This window comes from Sarcophilus harrisii, chromosome 4 (assembly GCF_902635505.1).
Source record: "Sarcophilus harrisii chromosome 4, mSarHar1.11, whole genome shotgun sequence".
Classification (NCBI taxonomy): Eukaryota; Metazoa; Chordata; class Mammalia; order Dasyuromorphia; family Dasyuridae; genus Sarcophilus; species Sarcophilus harrisii.
The window spans coordinates 302,168,821-302,191,996 of NC_045429.1; the positions used below are offsets into that span (position 1 = coordinate 302,168,821).

The 23,176-nt window shown below is 36.2% G+C and overlaps 1 protein-coding gene across 3 annotated transcripts in view; it reads right to left on the reverse strand.

Moving 5' to 3' along the window:
• Positions 1-23,176, reverse strand: part of DNAH17 (dynein axonemal heavy chain 17) — a 254,986-nt gene that overhangs the window by 226,360 nt on the left and 5,450 nt on the right. For all 3 annotated transcript variants that reach the window (XM_031965574.1, XM_031965573.1, XM_031965572.1), the window contains 12 exons: positions 22,597-22,790; positions 21,130-21,322; positions 20,500-20,599; positions 20,013-20,098; positions 19,640-19,765; positions 18,286-18,438; positions 18,098-18,187; positions 15,112-15,279; positions 14,698-14,814; positions 4,809-5,077; positions 3,892-4,087; positions 2,275-2,421 (listed from right to left, as the gene is read on the reverse strand). In XM_031965574.1, coding sequence (XP_031821434.1) covers positions 2,275-2,421; positions 3,892-4,087; positions 4,809-5,077; positions 14,698-14,814; positions 15,112-15,279; positions 18,098-18,187; positions 18,286-18,438; positions 19,640-19,765; positions 20,013-20,098; positions 20,500-20,599; positions 21,130-21,322; positions 22,597-22,790 — 1,839 coding nt within the window. The remainder of the gene's footprint in view (positions 1-2,274; positions 2,422-3,891; positions 4,088-4,808; positions 5,078-14,697; positions 14,815-15,111; positions 15,280-18,097; positions 18,188-18,285; positions 18,439-19,639; positions 19,766-20,012; positions 20,099-20,499; positions 20,600-21,129; positions 21,323-22,596; positions 22,791-23,176) is intronic.

The following is a 23,176-nucleotide window of genomic DNA, read 5'->3' on the forward strand; positions in this document are numbered from 1 at the left end:
TCTGTTATGAAGATGATACAATTATGACAGGATTGAGAGATCTGTATAAAAAGTATGTGTAACATAGGAATATGTCATATCAGACCTTATTAATATTGGGAAAAAAAGGCCTAGAGAATATCAATTTCTATTCCCCTATTTCCCTCTTTCCTATATATATACAAAATCTTTGTGAATTGTGTATATACAATCTAGGACTTCCTTGATGAGGGTATTGGTAGGGAGAAAGCAAACATTCAAGGGCAATATTTAAAAGTGAACCATACCTTCTCCATTTCACAATTAACTAAAAGGTGTAGAGAATATAAGAGTCCATTGTACTTTTTGTTTGATTATGAACAAGCATTCGAGTCAGCATAACAAAACACCACCTTACAGGCACACAGATAGGAAGTGTCTGAGGCTGGATTTGAACTCAGGCCTAATGTTCTATCTACTAAGTCACTAGCTGCCTCCAGTGACTCTCAAAGCCACACTGAAATCATTTCTTGGAAGATAATATATTAGAAATAAATGAGCTTTATCATCAGATGAGGCACAAAGCAAGAAGATTTGGAAGTTCTCCCAAGATTTTCATATTACTCCCCTCCACACTTCTATGGCTCTCTTATTCCATCCAAGTTAAAAAGCTTTACAACTTGGCCCTTTCCTACTGATTTAAATTGTGTCCCCTTTAACCTTTGGGGGGGGACTGAAACTGTGTCCCCTTTAATCTGTAGGGGAAGGGTGATTCGGTCTCAAGCTCTCCCCTGGGAAAAGTGCACCTTTCCCAGACAACATCTTTAAGTTAAGTGGTCTCATTCAATTGGAGATCTTGTCCAGAGATGTTGGGAGCCACAATCTCTAAGCTGATTGGCAAAGCTCAGCACTGAGATCTAATGTGCACAGTACTTATGCAGGAACAACATTTCCTTTTATGATTCTCATTAGTGGACTACTATTTCCTATATTATTTATAATTGTCTTGATTACAGCACTAAATACTATCTAAAAAATCTGGTGACAAGGGGAATTTGGGCAAGTTAACTAGAAATGATTCCACATGCATAATTCTGTCCTAATAAAACTAATCTCTCACTGAGACAAATGATAAAGGAGAGAATACCATGGAGAGCATTGTCATGATGGGAGAGAATCCAAAGGTCCAGGAAATAATGGTGTTTACTAACTTAGCTCAGAAAAGATCAGTATGTCTAGGAACTAAAAGATGGTTAAAGTATAACTAGGAATTGCCCTAAATGCCTATGTACATGACTCCAAGTCAGGGAAATAGTGGAATCAAACAATCCATATAATTGACAAAGAAGACATAAGTAAACTAATAAAATTCACTGACATTTAACCTTGTATAACATTTACCTTTTCATTATTAGTTTCATGTAATGTAATCAATAATTAAAACTTAACCATAAAAAACTTACTCAAATAGTAAATGTCAAATATAATAACATATAAAGGTCAATAAGTCAGACACATGTCTGAAGACTATGTTGACCTAAAGAAAAGTATATGATCATGATATAGTATAAAAATAAAGTCTGAAGGAGCCTGGGAGAGGTGGGAGCATCACTTCCATCAATTCCTCAGTCAAACTACCCCCAAGACTCCTGTCTTCCTTTGATACCGACCCTATTTCTCCTGCTCAGTTGCATGGACCCCTGCAGAGGCTGGACCCCTGAACAGGGACATAATCATCACCTTCTATTGAATTGGAGATTAATTCCTGGGAGCAGTTGCTCCCAGCTTGGGGCCTGGGAAAACCCCCCAAAAAAGCCTCAGAAGACTAAATAAAAGGCAACTCTGAATCCCAAATCTTCACAGAAGTGCTACCAGGATCATGCCTACTGCTGAAGATATTTTCTTCTCAGTATAACCCACCTTTGCAATATTCCTTGCCCACTAAAAAGCCTGTCTTCCCAGCAAGCTGGCTTCTTAGAACAAATAAATCCATCCTTTGCCACAAACCTTATGCCTGTATTCATTGGGGTTTGTGAATTCTTTCACAAAGCCTTCCATCGGCCAAGGGGATCCCATTGCTGTTAGGGGATCTCTTTCTCTCTATTCTCGCACCTCATCATTTGCACCTCATCACTACCTCTATTTCCTACTCCAAGAACTAAAATTCCACTATCCCAACCAATTTGCTTGAATTGAATACAACAGGCCATCTCTCATCTCTGTGTGCATGACATGTCCTGCAAACCAGAATGCCCCATTTGGGGCATTGTTATTATTTAAGAGAAAAAAACAGATATTTGCAAAAATACCACTTACCTCATTATACCAGCCAACAATGAGCTCCAGGTTACCCACAAATTTTCGAAAAGTTTCATTCTGAGAGAAAAGAGTCTCTGCACTCCCTGGGATCTCTTTTTGTTCCTGAAAGTTCAAGTACTTAACCTCTCTCAGAACAGCCACTAACTGAAAGGTTAAAAAAAAAAAAAAAAAGTCAGAGAAAAAAGGCTACAATTAGTTCTGGAAAGATGGTAAGTAAGATTTTTCTAAGGTCAACTTCTCCTACTTGCCCCTGTCCCCCCAAAAATAATACAAGTAAAAAGTCCTCAAATTCAGTAAACTCAAAACAAAAAGAAAAAGGAAAAAAAAAAACACAGGAATGACATAAATGAAAGAATCTATTATCACTTTTACTGAAAAAAGTTACTAAATAACAACTCATCAATTTGCTGTTTTGGGTGCTCATGCCTATGTTGAGGGATGAGATACCCTAATAGCAGAATTTGCAGTCCCAATCTCCAAATCCAGGTTTTGGCAAAAAATGGATTTATTTTCAATGAGTAGCTCTCTCAATGAACTGCTTCCTGATTAGGAAGTTAGCAAGAGTCTTGATTTTTATTTAGCTTTTTATGGCTTAGGGCTAGGGAGCAACTGAGGGGCTCATTTTCACATCAATAAGGGTGGTGATTGTTTCCTAGACCAAAGAGATTCCTAGCTCAATTGGAGGTGGGAGTTTCCCATGGGAACTAGATAGCTTTTTCCAGAGCCAGGAGAAGTTGAGATTCAGGGTTTTTCTAATCCAGATTCCCCCATGCCCCCAAAGATCAGGGGTACACAGTTCTATTACACCTACTCCACTCTCCCCCTGATTCCCATTAATCTTGTACTATCCTAGGGCAGCTAGCCCTTGTACACTTGTGGCTAAGGCAATCTTGGGGACTTACTTAGCTTTTAGAGTTAACGGCTTTTTAGTTTCCAAGTAAGGTTGACTATTCATAGGTCAGACTTGCCTATAACCATAGCCTATGTGTTGGCCCTGACCCTAAAGGATCACTGGGACTTTAGGTTCTTCACTTTTGGGGCTAACCCTCCTGAGCATTAGCTCATGTGGATTACCACATGGGGGAAGAGAAACCGCACCCTCTCCCAATATGTTGAGCTGAAGCCCATGGGCTTCAGCCTAGTTCCAATGACAAGAAGTGAAGGAAGCAGCTGCAGAGGACTCTGGAAAACTATAAAGCCAGGACAAGAAATTAGAAAAGGATGGAGACCAGAAATGTACTGCTTATTAAAATTAAGTAACATAGGAGAGCAGACTTCAGGCAACCAGGGTGAGAAAGGACTTGAAAAAAGAACCAACTTCTTGAACCCTTTCCCTATTCTCTTTGAGCCTGTAGAAGCCATCTCTATCATTATTGCCCTTTCAAATCTTTCTGTTTATGTACAATTTGAAGCTGTTTTCACTACTGTGATATTTTATAGCCCATATTTCTAAACTCATGCTCCAATTACTTTGTGCAGATATATTTGTTTTCAGGATTTTACATATAATCATAAAATAATTACCCCCAGTTATAACAAAAATCTTATTTCTCCTATATTTCACTTTTATACTCTTCCCCTCAGCAAGCCCAGCCCAGCAAGATGGCTACCAACCGCTTTGCTGAAGTTCACTTGGATGAGGCCTGTGGTTGGATCTCTCAAAATCAAGGGCTGTCCTAAGTTAAAGTGGCAGTCTTCATCCACTCGCTCTATCCACTGCTTATAAATAGATTGACGGTAGCTTTGAAGTAAAGCCATCATCTCCTCATATTTTTTATAGATCACCTCAGCCTCTGCACTGGACATGACCCTATATTAAGAATTTCAGGTAAGCAAAAAAACAGCATAGGATTTTATATGATGCATCCAAAACAAACAAACAAACAAAAAAAACTAGAGAATTCCTTTGATCTATATGAACCATGATTGCTTTCATGATGTTGTCATCTATCATTCAGCTTTCATTTCATTCAGGAATTGATTATCCAGATTGTGGATCATTTAGGGCCCTTATTTCCCTAGGAGTCTTGTTGCAACCACAGAATCTCAAGAGTTAGAAGGGAGTTCAGAGGTCAACTAATCCAACTAGTGCTTTAACAGAGTTCTGTCATTTCTCATTTCTCTATATGCTAATTAAGTGCCTAAAAATAAAGAGGCAGAGGATAGAGGTGTTCAAATTTGTCTCACAGAATTATAAATTTAGAATTGAAAGAGAATTTTAGAGATAACTAAGTCCCATGTCACTGTTGAACAATGACTGTAGAAAAAAATGTCATGCCTAAGGTAATATAAGTATTAAGTTTTAGAGCTAGGATTTAAACCTAGGACTTTTTAATACAGATCCAGATTTCTTTTTTCAGCATCAAGGTGCTAAACCACTGGTAGATAAAAGTCTGATACAAGATGAAACTGAAAAATTTGGCTGAAGTTAAGGTTTGGGGATTAATTTGCTGATATTAATGATCTCTACTGCCCCCATACCCCACAACTAGGGCCTTGGTGTCCCTTCTAGCCAAGAAGTCATGACTTACGGATGGTCAATGTATTTGAAGTGCTTCTTTGGTGCCTGAAGCCTTTCCTGGAGCTCCAGGCTCCACTTCAGTTGTCCAGCAATGGGAGGCATGTTTATATTTATTGGTGGGACACCACCTCCTTCTTTCGTAGCCAATATCTGGGCATCATATAAAATTTTGCCATTATCCAATTCAGCATCAAACATATGCAATAAGACACTATACTTGGGAACTACTTCCATCAATATTAGAGGCCGTTCGACAAGTGCCCCAAACATGTATAATAACTGAAAGATAAAGAGATGATATTGAGACTTTGACAAAAACTTTTGATTCCCTATTCAGCTAGCACTATTTTTAGTTCTGCAGCTATTGAAGAAAATCCCATGTTTCATAAGATATTGTTTGGGCCTTTTAAAAAAATACTAACTTTACTTTTTATGTTGTGTGTAACGAGTGAATAAAATCCTCCCTTTTATATACCTTCATACATTTTCTTTTCTCTAATAGAATTACAGGTTTTACAAATAAAGAGAACCTTGGAGATCACTCTAATTCCCTCATCTACTAGTTGATGAAACTGACCAAGATGCAAATCAGCTATCATCCTAAAATCTAGAGTCTAGAGAAAAAAAAAAGTGGGGCCACAGATGTAGAACTGGAAGGGACCTTAGTGTTTTACAGATGAAGAAACTGAGACTCCAAGAGAAATTAGTTTTTTCAAGGTTGTGCTGGCTAGTAAGTAGCAAAGCTGAGAAGAGGATCCTCTGACCGTAAATCCAAGGTTTTTCTCTACCATACCATGCTGTATTAACTAAAGAAATCAGTCTTGGACAAAGAAAAATACGAGAAAAAAAGTTTTTAAGGAGCAGCACTATAAGCAGCACATTAGTAGTCTAGGACTATTAGTGCTAAGTTTCATTAAATTGTATCATTTTCAAGATGCTAGAAAATATGAAAAGGCCAGCAAAAATCTATGTATTGTGTAGAGTATATGTGTTGGGGCGGGGGAAGGTTCATCAGGAAAAATCTTCATTTGATTTTTTTCCCCATCCCAATTGATGAAATCACAGGAGATAAGGAGTATCAGATAATAAGGTGTTAATGTCTCAAAAGTTTAAAGAACTTATACCTTGTTGACTCTTTTGAAAGATGTGAAAAAGGAATATTACTGTTCTGTAAGAAATGACCAACAGGATGATTTCAGAAAGGCCTGGAGAGACTTACACGAACTGATGCTGAGTGAAATGAGCAGGACCAGGAGATCATTATATACTTCAACAACAATACTAGATGATGACCAGTCCTGATGGATCAGGCCATCCTCAGCAACGAGATCAACCAAATCATTTCTAATGGAGCAGTAATGAACTGAACTAGCTATACCCAGAAAAAGAACTCTGGGAGATGACTAAAAACCATTACATTGAATTCCCAGTCCCTATATTTATGCACACCTGCATCTTTGATTTCCTTCACAAGCTAATTGTACAATAATTCAGAGTCTGATTCTTTTTGTACAGCAAAATAATGTTTTGGTCATGTATACTTATTGTGTATCTAAGTTATATTTTAATATATTTAACATCTACTGGTCATCCTGCCATTTAGGGGAGGGGGTGGGGGGGGGTAAGAGGTGAAAAATTGGAACAAGAGGTTTGGCAATTGTTAATGCTGTAAAGTTACCCATGTATATATCCTGTAAATTAAAGGCTATTAAATAAAAAAAAATAAAAAAAATAAAAAAAAAAAGAAAGATGTGAAAAAGTTTTCCATCAAAACTGATGAGTTAAAAATACAACTAATCATTATCTAACTAAGAAACAGCAATAACTTTAATGACCTTTTGGAAAAAAATTGGGGAGGTGGGTGGAAGAGCTGGGGCAATTGGGATTGAGTGACTTGCCCAGGGTCACACAGCTAGTAAGTGTCAAGTGTTTGAGGACAGATTTGAACTCAGATCCTCTTGACTCCAAGACCAGTGTTATCTTTATTGCATCACCGAGCTGATCCATAGCCCTTTAGAAATTGAGAAACATCCTTTAAGATGAAGAGTTGATGCAGAAAATAGCTCTGGAATATGTGGCCTCTGGCAGTAGAGCAAAGAACTACATAAGAAAAAGAACCCAGATGTTAAGAGGGAATCACTCTTTCCCCTTTCTATCAACCATGATGTCTCATTAGGAATCTCTTACTAGAGGAACTTCTCCCTAGTGGTATGTCAAGCAGAGATTCTATGTCCAGGGGTTGCAATGTGAAAACACCATAGAAACAAAAAGAACATTGTGTCTGACAGTATCAGAACTAGGGGTTGACTAGGTGTTCCCTACATATATATCTCTCTACTAGTGAATTCAAGTACATGTGCCCATTCTTCCCACTGATGGTATGAGTATTTGCAGGAGATTTCATCCCAGGTTTCTGGGAGAAATGTTTCACTATAATTGTTCTTATGATTTCATCTAAGTAAATATCTGCTTTTTGCTAATTATATCTACTCTAGCAAAGCACACTGCTCATGAACTAAAGCTTTAGGAGTATGAGCCCACAAAATACTCTGAAATTGGAAGTTAGTTGCACCCATAGAGCCCCCAACTACAAACAAATATAAATCAAAATTTGATTTGCATTTAGTGAAAAGATTGCTGCAAACATTTTTTGGAAATGATAACTATATCCTAAAAGCATTGCAAGTAGCTTCTACTTTAGGTAAATACTATTAATTTCCTTAATTTCTCTCTCCTTGAGGTTCATTCTTCTAGACCTCTCCTAGGAGGAGGAAATATTGTATGTATATATTTTTAAATGTAGTGTCTACATTTTTGCTCTTTATTAATGTTGCACTTGCTAGCATTAAGGAATATTAATGCATTTATTAACATTAATATTTAAATGAAAGCCTTCAAGGATGTTGGCCATATATTTTATATAATATTCTGCACCAATGGATAGAGTGTCAATACCAATTAGATTCTGGAATATATAATATTTTTCCATAATAGAGCCACATGAGGCAGGCAACAAAATTTGCTATGCTTGGGATGCCAAGGAGCCTCTGTCCACTGGAATATTCTTTTCCAGTGCTACCTTCTCTTTACCCTCACCTATTTCCCTAACCAGACTTTATGCCTCTCTATCAGGATTTCTAGTCTTACTTCCAATCCTCATAATAAATCCTTTTATCAATCTAGGTTTTGGGGTCTGTAAATTCCTTTACAGAGAATCTTTGCGCCGCCAAAAGGGAGTCCCCAAAACTCCCTAACCTTGCACCGAATCCCAAGGGTTTGCAGGGGAGCCAAACCTTTCCATTTGGTTCCCTGAACCCCAAACCTGCCACTAGACCACCTCATTTAACTCCCTGACCACCAGAAACCCTAATCTCATTTTGGTTCCCTAAATCTAGACCTTATCATCTCATCTTAAGAGGTAGTAGTATTTTCATCATCCATTCTGTGGAATTACATTGATTAGATCCTTAGCTTATTTATTATTTTCATTAGGTTTGTCTAGTTCTAAAAAAAAAGTGTACATTGAGGTTCCTCATCATTATCTCTGTGTTTTCTTTTGTTTCTTCTTTTACTTCCCTTCCCTCTGTCCCCACAGGCTATCATATAACTTTACCTGCATGTGCTCTACCCAAGGGAAGGTAAATTTTGATCACAGCAACCTCACAAGCTATCTTGGTACCATCTATAGCAACCCCACTTGGTCATTATTTGGACTCTAGTTGGCTCAGAGTAAATATAAACAGCCAATTGTTTCTGTTTTGGCCAGAAACCCTGAGGGTCTTCCCCCTCCCAGAATGAAACACACATATACATAAAATACATAGGATATACACAGAGATAAATGCATACAAATAGATAGGTAGATAGATAGATAGATGATAGATATACACACATACAGACATATATTAGACGAGATAAAAAAGACCATTCTCTACCTCATTTCTTATTTAACCTTAATCACTAATTGGGTGTGGCCTAAGTCAAACTGAGGCTTGTTAAAGATTTGAAGCTTTAAAAGGCTGAGGTCATTCACTACATCTAGGACCATCTCCAGTCAACCCTGATCTGTATCTTCCCACTGGACCCACATGGCTCTGGAAGGGAAAGTGAGGCCAGTGACCTTGCCCAGCTCTCCCTCACTTAAATCCAATTCACTTGCATATCATACATAGGATCTCCTTTCTGATGCCATGGTCCTCTTGGAGAACAAAGGACAGGGGAGGACTCTGGGAAGATGGCAGACTAAGTTGGTAAATTTCAAGCTCTCCTGATTTCTCCCACAAATAGAACAAATTTGCGCCTCAGGGCAAACATAGACAGTGATAAATCAAGAAGACTTGAGGTAGGACAAGGGTCCACTAGATACAACTGCAGAAGATCAGAACAAAGATCTGGCCTGGGATTAATGCATGTGAAGTGCAAACACCTTTGGGCTAGGCCCCAGAAACAGCAATTAGGGAGCCCTGACTGGGTGTGACTGGAAGCTCAGCAGGAACCACAGAAACTTTCACTTCCCAGACAGCTTGAGGAGTTGGAGTTGAAGAAGACTGAGGGAACCTTGGCTGACTGGAAAAGCTAGGCCTAGCTGTGCTATTGACATGCAGCCCTGGGAGAGAAGGAGCCAGCCCGTGTTGAGTGCAAAGGCAGTGGGGCAAGGACGCTGCTGGCTACTGGCACTTGATGGAGGGAGATCTCTTGGTCTGGAGTTCCTGGTCAGAGGAGAAAGCTGTGAGAAGCTCCGACAAATGGAGTTTCTACTCCATCCCTCACCCTAAGGATTAGAGGTGCTTACACTAATACTACTTTTTTTTTTTTTAAATGGGCAAAGAAGAAAGAACCCCACTATAAAAACATACTATGGGAAGAGGGAATATAGGGGTTCATCTTCAGAGGAGGACATTGAAGTAAAAAAAGCTTCCACCTCCAAAGAAATATGAAATAGCTCCCTACCTAGAGAATTTATAGAAGTCAAAAAATAATTTAGAAGAGAGATGCTGAAGAATAACTACAAAAATAAAATAAAATAAAATAAAAACCATCCAAGAAAAACAAGATTATGAAAAAAAATTAACGAACTAGAAAAGTCTCAAGATCCAGAGTCCCAAAGACAAAAATAACTCTTTGAAAATTAGATTTGGGCAAGGGGAAGCTAGTAAAGATATGAGAGACTAAGAAATAATAAAACATTATAAAAACTGAAAAAATAGAACAGAATGTGAAACATAACAAAAAAACAACAGATCTGGAGAACAGATCAAGATAAGAAAATATAAGAGTAATTGGACTTCTGAAAGTTGTGACAAAAAAGAAAAAAAGGACCTTGATACAATAATGCAAGAAATAATCCAAGAAAATTGTCCTTAAGTGATAGAACATGAGGGGAAAGTAGAAATGGAAAAAATTCATTGATCACCACCTCAACAACAAAAGATATATATATATATCTTTTATGGAAAACACATAGGAATATTATTGCCAAATTTCAAAACCCACATAGGAATATTATTGCCAAATTTCAAAACCCTGAGATCAAAGAGAACATTTTGCAAGATATAATAAAAAATAATTCAAATATGCTAGAACTACCAGTAGAATTGCACAGCAGTCACAATAAAAGACCACAGGTCCTGGAATCATATCTACCAACAATCAAAAAAACTAGGCCTGTGACCAAAAATATCATATCCAGCAAAATTATAATACTGAACAAGCAAAATTGGACATTCAATGAACTTGCAGATTTCCAGGACTTTGTATCAACCAAACCCAATTTAACAGAAAATTTAACATATAAGAGCCAATATCAAAGAGCAATTTTAAAGAACTCAACATGGATAAATTGCTTGGGTTTTTTCTTACATGGAAAATTTATAGCATATGATTAAGAATGACAGTAACAATACAGCAGCTCAAAAGAAAGATTGGGGCAGAATTAAGGTAAAATAGTAATTATGCCATACACATAAGGTGCAGAAGAATAAACACAGAGGCATTAAAGGAGGGGAAGGACTCATTGGTTCTGGAAACTTACTTACATTGGGAATGGGTTAAATAGGCAAGACTATACACACACACACACACACACACACACACACACCATGGTATAGCACACACCCTTCAAAATCTGTAAAGAAATAAGGGGGAGGGATGAGTAGACAGGGAAATAAAAGGGAAAGGGAAGAAGACAAGGGAGGAATCCATGGGTTGAGGAGGGAGATTAAATAATAGAAAGGCAAGTTAGGAGCAGAATTACAGCAAAGAATCAGCAGGGATAGGAAAGATATACATGTATCTATGTGTATGGGTATGTATGTGTTATGTATATATATCTACGTAAGTATACATAAATATATCCTTTCTTAACTACAGGTTGCTTGGAGATGGGAAGGATGAAAGGGGAAAAAAAGAATAAAGTAAAAAAGATACTTAGCAAAAAACAAAAGAACAATTTACAAGGAAGTAAAGAAAAAATGAACATTCATGAATATGATTTCTTCTATTAATATATAGATATATAGAGAGATGTGTATACACACACACACACACACACACACACATATATATATACATATTTTCTTGAACTGGTATATGTTGTTATATATTTTGAATCCTCCCTGATGTTCTGCTGGACACATGACAATGCAATGCAGTGATCAGTAATTCCACAGATGATGAAAAACGCCTCCTAAGAGGTAATGGACTAATATGCAGAATACAGTTCTGGTTATGAACAATATGGGAAACTTGTTTTGATTGGCTATCCTTATTTGTTACAAATGTGCTTTTTCCCCCAGAGAAGAGTAGGGGTAACGGAGTGGGGGGAGAGAGGTAAATGCTGGGCAATTGAGGGAAATGGGAAAGAAGAAAAACAATATTTTAGTGGGAAGAAATTCATGTCTCCAGAGAAACCCATCTATCTGCATAAATGATTTGACTAAATTCAGTTGTTTCATAAACTTAATAAAAATATATATGTATATAGTTGTGATTACAAAGTACCTACAAAGAATTAGGGAGAAAAAGAAAAAGCTGCATTCAGAGACTTGGGGTTTTCATTTATTCTAGTAACAAAGTTATGTAATTTATTTGAAAAATTTTGCAAAAACATTAAATAAACATATTGAATTAAAGGAAGCTGGTACAGTCTGAACACCACGAGTTACTTGTTTAGAGATATGTTTTTAAAAAAACAACCACCAGACAATAAATTATCAGTTCAAAATATCAAAAGTATAGTAATCTGCCAGAGAAACAGAAACAAGAGGAAAGGGAGAAACTAGATCTAACAAGACATATGAAAAACATTATTTGGAAGGTTAAAAAATTTAAATCAGCACAGCAAAAAGAAAGTGAAATATTAAACATTAATTCAATCTTTTATGTTGTATTAACAAGTGAACTGGAATAACTTGCAACAAAAACAATATGGGTTACAAGACAATCATCAATCAGAAACTGAGAACATTAATCAAAGAAATATTTGATTTAGCACAGTGTAGCTGGGAAGACAATAAAGATATATAACATATAGATTTTTTACTTGGAGAAAACCATACTAAGTGTAAGCAAGAAATAAAAAATTGTAAAGTGCTGTTGAATTAGCAGCAAGCATTAACTGAGACACCAAATTGGTTTCTAATTCTTCAACAAATATCTATTAGGATTTTTGTAGCTAATGAGCCACAAGAAAAGCATGCCAGGTTGTGGAAATGACTGTGAATTCTACATTTGAAAATAAATGTTCCTGTGAATTTAATAGATAGTGATCTTATGAATATGGTAATTAGAAAATTAGATTTGAACATTTAATTTATAGATTTTGATGAGAAGCCTACATTTTGTAAATTAGTACATTTTATTTACAGTTTATAAGTTTATACATTTGGATATGAGTTTGTCCAAATAAAATATTCAGTTATCTGAGTCCTGTTCTTCCCTTCTGACAATATAGAAAGATAGTACTTTTGTAGAAATTTATTAAGAGTTAATTAATTATCAAAATAATTCTGAGATTTTATCCTCTCCCAGCAAAGATGACTAAAGTCAAGAAACAGTCAATATTAGAAGGACCAAAATGACCTGAACTGATAAAACCTGAAAAGACTAGCAAAACTTATTATGTGAAAGGTTGTACTTCCATATGTATTCCAGCAAATATAATTTGTTTTAAAAAAGCAACTCAAGTTCTGCATAAGAAAATAGCTAGAAATTTGTGGGCACTCAGAGAATGGTAATTATAAGAAAGGGATAGAAAAGCAGAAGTTATAAGCAGCCAGAAGCCTACAGGTTCTGAGCTGGATGCACTGAGGGAGCCTATACACTAACTCTGAAACTCATTAAAGGAAATGTTGGTCTGTATCCCAAAGAGATCATAAAAAAGGGAGAAAGACCTACATATGTGAAAATATTTATAGCAGCCTTTTTTGTGGTACCCATCACTGGGGAATGGCTGCACGAGTTATGGTATATGAATGTAATGGAATACTATTGTGCAATAAGAAATGATGAGCAGGCAGAATTCAGAAAAACCTGGAAAGACTGGTATGAACTGATGCAAAGTGAAGTGGCCAGAACCAGGAAAATACTGTGCACAGTATCAGCAACATTATGGGATCGTCAACTAAGAGTAACTCAACTCTTCTCAGCAACATAATCATCCAAGACAAATGTAGAGGACTCACAAAAGAAAATACTATCTACATCCAGATAAAGAAGTGATGGATTCAATGCATACTGAAGGATACTCTTTTTCGTGTAGTTTTTTCCTTTCAATCTGTTTCTTCTTTCACAATTATGACTAATAGGAATATGTGTTTTACATAATAGCACATGTATAAAGTATATCAAATTGACATTTTAGGAAGAGGGGAGGGGAGGAAGAAAGGGAGAAAAATTTGGAATTCAAAATCTTATAAAAATGAATATTTTAAAATAGTCTTGACTACATGTGACTTGGATGGAATAAAATACTTTTCAAAAATATATAAATAAATAAAAATAAAGGAAATGTCATCCCCCTTCCAAAGAACTTCGTCTCAGTAAACCCATATTATCCCAAAATGTGCATTATTATTATTATGTTTTGAATTCCATCAATGAAAAGTTGGTAGATAATATTCTTAGTTTTGCCTTTTGGTCTACAATGCTAAAATATTTCTATTTGACCCTTTGCAGAAAGAGTTTGCCAACTTATAGAATAGATGATATATGAGGATCCTTCCACCTCTAAATTATGCTTCTATGTTTTGTAGTGTTACAAATATACAAAGCAGCATGGTATTTTAATTTATAGCAGCTTTTCTACCATACAACTCCCTGTCCCAAACCCCCATTTAAACAATGGTAGAATTAACTCTTGATTTTAAATGTATGGCTGTTTCTTTAGTAGGCAGAATGCAAAAACTTGTCATCTTTTTCTCATAATATTTCAGAAGTGTAAGTGATTTAGTCTGATAATTAACAATTAGGTAGATGAACTATGTAAAAGAGAGAAAATGATGAGCTAGATAGGCTGGTGGACTTGGAATCAGAAAAATCTGGGTTTAAATTTCATCTGCCACTAATTGTATGACTCATGTCATTTAACTTCTTGTCCTCAGGCAATGGAATTTCCATACTAAAAATTTCTTGGGAAAGTTATTGCAATCTCCCTGGGGTTTCCGTTTCCCCCTTTTGAAAATGAAGGAATTAGACTACAGACGAATGAGCTCACTTTTCAAGCATACTTTAAGATTTACAAAAAGTGCTTCCCCTACAATAGCCCATCTGAGGTAAGGAGTGGAAACTAAGATCCTACTGGGATGTTCTCTACAATTTATCCTTTCCAGCTATGACATTCTGACTCCCCTAGTTCTATAATTATTCAATATTATAATTCTGAGACCCCCAAGAAATTATACCTTAACACAAGATTCAATGGAATTACAATCTTGGAATCCTTGACAAAATATAGTTGCCAGTCTTCTATCCAAATCTTCAATCTTGTTCACAAAATCAGCATAATCCTCATCAAAACTCTGTTGATTAAAAAAAAAATAAGCAAAAGGAAGCAATCAGCTTACAAACTGATAATTGCTAGTTACAGAATCTCATTTAAAGCAAACGTGTAAGTTAGAATTGGAGAATGTGTGTCTAAATTAGATGTGTTGGTTGTCATAGTAACAACCCATTATGAAGGCCTGATCTGGCATCATTAAGTAAGGGATAAGAAACTTTTCTTGTCCCTACATCTTTGGGACATGTTTTATGAAAATCATTTTTTGTGTAGTAAAACCAAATCTAAAGTCTTCAGGTACTTAAGATGAATTGCTTACCGAGTCTTCAGGATCCAAGGGATCATATTTACATTCCGCAAAAACTTTTACCAGCTCAAAGACTTCATCATAAATTTGTGTTACCAAATGTCCAAGGATGTTTCCTCTTACTCCTCCGAGCTCAATTTTCTCAAGCTTCAGGAACTCAATGGCTGTTTTATATAGTTCCTAATGGGGAACAATAATGAAACCAGTTGATTCATTGACATTATCAAATGCCACTTCAGCAGTGTTGGAAAGGAAGGAAGGAAGGAAGGAAGGAAGGAAAGAAAGAAAGAAGGAAAGAAGGAATTTTAATATTAAACCAAGGTTATATTATTATGGTTGTGCCATGGATAGGCTATGTAACCTCATAGAAATCATTTTTCCTCTCTGGGCTTCAGTTTTCTCATCTAAGAAATAAGATTAATCAGATGTTCGTAACCTGGGGTCCTTGAACTCCCCTCTCCACCCCATATTAGCCATATTCTGAGAGGGAAAAGCTAAGAAAAAGAAAAAAATTATGTTTCAATCTGCCCTCTGAGTTTCATTGGTTCTCGTGGAGATGGATAGCATTTTCATCATGCATTATTTGCATGAACTTGTTTTTAAGAAATTTTTGATAATTGCACTTTAATTAGTTAAGAACCATTGGATCAACTGTCTCCAAGGTGTCTTCAAACTAGACATGTGCTCAAACAAGCTCACAAGAGGTCACTGTTAAATTTTTTGTATAGGCATTTATACCCCTGAAATTGGCAAATGATACAAATCAAGACTTTATTGTTTGGCTGATAGTCTAGTCTTAAGACTGCAATGGAAAAAATATTAATAATGTGGATTTAAACATAAAAGTGTGCCATCAGTTCATCTGATCTAGTCTCAGATACTTACTAGCTGTAGGACCCTGGGCAAGTCACTTAATCCCATTTAGACAGAAAGAGGTAATAGAGGGCTCTTTTCTGGCACTGGGTACAACTGGTACTGATTGGCAACCTTATTGTCCATACATAGCTCTGGTGTCTAGGGTCAAGTCAAGCACTGACACTTGTGGCTGCAGGAAAACAGGGGACCTGGTCACAGTGCATGTACTTGCAACTGTAGGGAAGCCAGGGCCCTTCCTGGGTAAAGACTAGAGCACAGACCAGGGGAGTTGTACCTTTTATCACATCACCAAAAATTCATCTCCAGAACTATCTCTGAAAATAGCAACAAGAAAAAGCCTAAAACATAGGCTTTGGAATTTGGATTCAATTGGGGAGTCAACGTTTGGGTGTTGTAAAAATAAGACAAGAGAAAAGTATGATAATGGATAGAGTGGAGATGCCTATAATAGTAGGGCAGATGAAAGGGGCAAATAGATTTTCGTTCATTTTTTCTCTCAGGGGAACGGAATTTCTGGGAGTTTGAGAATTTCTTCTGGAGGATAAATATAAATTATTTCAATACCGATGAGTTGTAGTTAGAACAAGTAGAAAATGTTAATGATGGTTAGGCCGGCAATGTGAAATCATGCTGATGTTTCTAATTGAGGCATGGCTTTGAGAAGCTGTCAAACTCTGTTAATACTTAAGTACTATATTGGTTTCTCAAAGATGCTTGCATTATGTGCGACCAGTTTTCAAAATATTTTAGGGTTGACAGTGCCTCCTCATCCCTAAGTGAGCAGAGCCCAACTTTAACATAAAGTTCAAAATAAAGACATGTTCTGGGAAAGTGAATAAACAAAACAAAATAAAAAAAAATTTGACCATTAAAAAAAAACACTATAGAGTGTGAATTAGGGCAGGGAAGTCCTAGACATAAATTCAGAAAACAATATGAAAACAGCTACCAAAGAAAATAGGAGAGAGGGAAATATACAGTTAGTAATCACAACTGTGAATGGGAAGAGCTAATATGGAATATTAGATGGAAGCAGACAGAATAATGGATTAGAAACTAGAATCCAATAATATTTTACATAAAAGAGCTACACTTGAAACAGAAAGTCACACATAGAATTAAAATGAAGGGCTGGAGCTTTCATTTCAGCAACTGTATTAGGTTAGAAGGGAAGGGAGTGCCTTAGAACAGAAAGTTCTATACAAGGCAAATACAATCACTCTCAAGGACCATTTTTTGCCTAACTTGTAGGGTTTTTAAAAATTATTTATTATAAGGCAAAGCTCAATTCCAGGATAAGTCAGTGAGGTAGGGGAATACCCCAAAATGATTAGGACATAAAACCAAAATGGAACAAATTTTATTTTTAAAAAATCAGACTTATTGATTCTTCAAGTTGTGAATAATTTCAGCCTTTCATTTTTCTTCTGTTTTTTGAAATCTTGCCTTTGACCATTTCATTTCTCATTAATATCTATTTTAGAGAGTAATTGGGGAAGCAGAGATGGGAAGGAAGTTGAAATCATCATTTTTGCTCCTTTCTACCAGTTCTAATCAAAAGTTTTCTGGTTTGTTTTTGTTTGTTTGTTTGTTTTGGTTTAGTTTTGCTTTTGGCAGTAGGGATAATGTTTTCTGTAGTTCCCAATGTGTAAGATGAGTTTCCTTTTTCTGGGTAAGAAACAAAGCTGTGTAAGGTGCCAGAGATGGAGAAGAAATGATAAATGCTTCGAAGTTACTGTCAGTCAAACATCAACGAAACTTTGAGAAAATGAATTATTAGGCAAGTTTTGAATTAAGAGTGAGGGGATTTGGGAACTAAAAATTAGAAGACAGATGTGTGAAAAGGATCATAGGGTGGATCATGTCTTCAAATTCTAGTTTTCATACTAACTAGCTGTGTGACCTTAGGAAAATCACTTTACCTGTCTAGGCTTCTTTGATCTCATCTGTAAAATAAAGAGTAAGAATTGATGACTTTCTAAATTTTTAAGTTAAAACAGCCCTAAAGATGTGATCCTTAGGAACAGAATAGTAAAAGACCCCAAAGGTGTAGAAAAGCCCAAATTGAAATCAATGATCCTAAAGGAAAGCTTAGCTAGAAAAACCCAAGTTTTGCTTTTACCTCTATCGTCTGGACTCTGTGGAAGAATAAGTTCATTCTGGCAAATGCAAGAGTAGATGGGAATTCCCATAGAACTGGTTCTTTGCCATTCTAAGAGAGAGAAGGAAAAATTGGTGTCATCCTCAAACATTGAAATCATGTATGGTTGTAGAAGCTTTGACATTACTGCTCTCTCAATAAGCAAATACCTTAAAGAAACTAGCCATGTTGGTACAGCAATAATCATAGGTCTGATAGATCTCCTGTAAAATATTCACTGAACGTGAGATGCCAACCAACACTTCCTCTATTTCACCTTGTAATCCTTTCAGCACTTCTTCAGGGCTTAAATAATTGCGTGTCTAGGTAAAAAACAAACAGGTTTCAATATCCTTACAAGCCATTTAGAATATTATCTTGCCATGTTTATCTATTCTCTTATTTTCCTCCTTCCTTGTTTGTTTAGAGTGGCAATTTTTTTCAATTCTACTGGCCAGTCCCTCAGATTACTTATTACTATTTGGGAGGGGCCCACAGCTCTCTGGAGAAAATTTTTAAGATTGCTTTCTCTGGAAAATCAGAAAAATTGGTTGTATTTGCATGTAAGCAATAAACTTATATAAGCTCTGATCCATTCCATCAAGTTAAGATAGTTATTGCTAATTTTGAACAGACAGACCACCCCATCACATCCTATATCTATAATGTATAGTTTGTGGCAAATGTGTATTGATAAGGCATTGGTATAACCTTGGCATCCTCTCATAAACTGTTTTGTCTTTCAGTAGTATTCTCTCCCTACTGTCTCATTGATTACTAAATTTCTGGGATGCATGATTTGGATTTTTTAACAATACTCAAAGTTGATTAATCTTCAAGCCAAATTTGAGGCACTGGAAGATGTTTGGTTTCATTCCAAGGAAGAAAAAAAAAGGGAACCAAAAGTCCAGAATATAAAAAATAATTATGAAAGAAAGAAAAGGGGAATTCAAATGTAGAAGCAAATTGGTTCCCGTTATAGTTGAATAATTTCTGTGGAATGAGTTGATTGTATCCTAGTGATTCCAGGTCACTGAAGAGTTTCTTTAAGGTTGCCTCCACATTCAATTCGACTCAATAAATATGTATGTTTTAAGAGCCTACTACATACCAGTCATTGTGCCCAGCACTAAAGATCACAAAGAAAATTCTAAAGTCCCTGTTCTTAAAAGAACTTTCATTCTATTTGGGGTAATATGGAGAGCAATACAAATACATAAAAGTAATTTGGGGGTGGGTGGGATGGCACAGGTCTGATGTGAAGGGCATTTTATTAACCATAGGAGGATTCCAGAGGGAACTGTGGAAGGTAGAATAGAGTAGGATAAGGGCATTTCCATGAAAGAGAGAGACATATCCCCAGAGATTAAGAGAAATGATATTGCCTAGATTTGGAAACTATTTCAGGAAGATCCTTTAAAATTACTGAGTATGGTTGGAAGAAAAGGAAAATGAGGTAAATACATAAGAAGTATTAGGGCTTTACAAAAATACTGTATTTACAAGATGGAGCTTGGAAATTACCATTTCAATGAACTGGTTGAAAATCTCCTGCAAAATGACTATGATCCTCGATGGAGTATTATAATATTCAGAGTTGGACCATATAAAACAGATGGTAAACAATACCTTGGAAATAAAGATAGGCAGCTGCAAAGAAATAATATACCCATAAGTCCACTTAGAAAACAGTCACAGCATATAGTCAAACAAATGGTTTCTTTCTCTTAAAAGCTATTGATTTTGTAATATTTAATCCCAGTGCCTCACTAAATGGAACATGCTTACTTCTGGTATGGAAGAGCAACTCCCTCCCTTTGACCCATGTAGAACACACTAACCAAGTGCTGCCATCTATCCCTATTATTGAGAAATGATTTTTGTCCTTAAGGCATACCAAAGTGTAGTCGGCCTGTTCCATTTCCTCTAATAAAATCTGTAGGGGCTTTAGGTAGAGAACAATATCATTAGCTTCCTTCAGTCCTATGGAAAACCAGAATTAAAATTTTATTTTGTTATTTATTTGTATATGTATGTATATTACACATATAATTTCCCCCTCAATTACATGTTAAAACACATTTTTAACATTTTTCTTCAGAGTTGGAGATCCAAATTCTATCTTTCCTTTCTTTTCTCCTTCTCTTCCTCAATTCTTCCTCCACCCCTGATGCAATCAAGATTTAGGTTATACATGTGCAATAATGTAAATAATGTAAAACATTTCCTTATTAATCATTTAACAAGCACTAATTGAAGGTAAACATATATACACACATATAAATATCTGTCTCTAAAATCTTTTCAAAAAGGATTCTGAAATTTGAATTAGAGTATATATTTGAAACAACCCTAGAAATGGACTAAGTTGTAAGTGAGTTTACCTTCATTGACATCTGAATAAACAGACTGAAGTGCAGGCCAGTAGCAACTCTTTGCTTCCTTTAAAATTTCCACTATTTTATTCACTTTAGGCCTGTTCAGCTAAGGAGAAAATTATATTAACATATGAGCATTTCAGCATCAGAGAAGTAAGTAGGATAGGGCAAATGGGGCTTTGTTTCAGAATATGAGGTATTTAGAGAACAGAGTGTTAATAGCACTTTCAATCCTTCAAAAGTATAGAAAAAAATTGAGCTTAATTAACATCTAGTTAGCAAGAATCATTAGTTAAAATAACCCACCAGATGATAGCTTCCTTTCCAATCAGTTTCTAGTAGTTTACTACCTAGTGGCACTCTTATAGGAATTTGGGTCTCTTCCACCACCCTGTATCTCCCAATTGAATTAAGGGCTTATTTTCTGTTGTTTGCCTCAGGTATAAAAATTGCTAGTTATGCCTCTGTTCAAAAAAGGCAGTATATGTCCCCCCATCCAGTATCAGTTTCCCAAAGCTTTTCTTCCTGGGCAGGAACAACCCATAACTATAAGATAGAGCTTCTATTCATTAGTCCCCAAATCTAGTGAAACAAATATGAAAGATTTCATTGTGGCAGGAAGATATCGCACCATACCTGCTCGTGAATACAGTTCAGATTCATCAGCCTGGCATGCCAGAAATCAAATTCTACTCGTGGCAAGGGGTGCAATCCATCTAGCAGAGGTTGGGCTGAATCTTTACTCAAGACATCTCTGATTTGGTGAGACCAGTCTATGATTATGGTTTCAATAGCATGCAACAATGCATTGTCTGTAGATGGAGGTAGGCTGAAAACCACAGAAAGTCATATTCTAAGTTACTCACCTAATAAACACATCTATTGACACCGTTGAAACATCTTTTCCCTAAAGGAGTATCCTCACCCACTCCCCGTCAAATCAATAAAAATGCTTAAAGCAGATATTTGCTAGGTCTATAGGTGAACATGTAAGCCAGCCTTAGAGTGAGGAAAGACCTGAACCCAAGTCCTTTAACTGACCTTTGGGAAATCATTTACCCTCTTAGTACTCCTAGGCAACTTTCCAAGACTGTTAGAAACAAACTGTGTACTGGTACCATTTTGAACCCTCTCCCTCTCTGTTACCCTCTCCTTTTCTTTCTCCCTCTTCCTCTCTCCTTCTATCTCTCCCTCTTTTCCTCCTCTTCCCCTTTCTCCACCACCCCTTTCTTCTTTTTGGAGGCAGTTGGGGTTAAGTGACTAATCCAGGATCACACAGCTAGTAAGCATCTGAGATTTGATTTGAACTCCAGTCTATCCAACTTCAGGGTCAGGCTATATCCACTGTACCATCTTGCACTGTTGAACCATCTCTTAAAATCAATTGTTTAATTTTTCAGTGTGAATGAACATTTATATCTTGGAAATTGGCAAGTGCTACAAAACAGGTTTTTTTTTAACTGTCTAGATTTCAGAAAGTGATGGAGAAACTAATAATACAGATTGAACTTAAAAGTATGCCATACAAGTGGTTTTTCTTTTTCCAGAGAGCTGGTTGTTAAACATTTGTCAACACTCTGCTAAAACTAAATTCATAGTGTCCTTATGTAGTGTGTTTCATCAGTCTTCCTTTTATTTTTACATTATACTAGTGAATCAAAACTAAGGTCAGGGTGGGGTGGGGGGCAGTTTTTACATTAACAATGGAGAGTAGAAGTTTTTAAATTTAAATCTTGTTAGAGATTTAGGAACCCAAGTTGGCTACAGACTCAGGAATATATCATCCTTCCCTCGTCTACCTTTAGTCAACTTCAAAAGTTAAAGCAAATATGTTGGGGGGAAATTTATCAGAGGATTACAGATTTATTACAGATTATCTAGTCTAACCCACTAATTTTACAGAAGAAAAAAACAGATTTATAGTGTTTAAGTGATTTGCCTAGGATCATATCACCAACAACAGATCTTCCCGACTGCAAGTACAGCTTTCTATCCACTCACAGTGCCACACTATTTCACCCATAACTTTAGGGAACATAACTGTTCTCTTAGGTCTTTAGTCTAAAATTAATCAGATCTCAGTTAACCCTCAAAAGATCTTACCTTTCCATTGATTCTGCTGTACCATCTAAACTGCCCAAGTGCTCTGGGATAGGAAGCAGAGTTTTTCCTTTGATTTTTCCTCCCATCACAAACATGTCATTCTTCAATTTGTGAGCTTGTCGGACTATATCTTCTGAGACTACCCGGGGCCAGCCATTCAGATTTTCTCTTTGGTTGAACAGAGAATAAATAATCTAGAAAGAGCACATTTTAAAGTTTCATTTTCTGCCTCTGTCAATCTATGGAAAGTTCTGTTGAGTGAACAGAAAACTTCCTAATCAGTAAGTTGGTTGAAATATCAGGGCTTCTATTTCACAACTAAACAGTAATTTGGGGAAAATGTCTCCTGTTCATTGAAGAAGCAGATAAGGGATAGTTCCTTGATGGAAATGATTGGTTGTTCTGATCAGAGTGATGCTGATGCATCAACTATAGTGGGCTAGTCACAGGAGTAACTCCATGAAAGTGAAAATTCAGTTCAGGAAACCTTTATTAAATATTCATGAAGAAGACAATGTGCTAAGGTGTTGTAGATACAAAGATTTAAAGAATTACACATTCTCAGCCCTCAAGAAGCTGA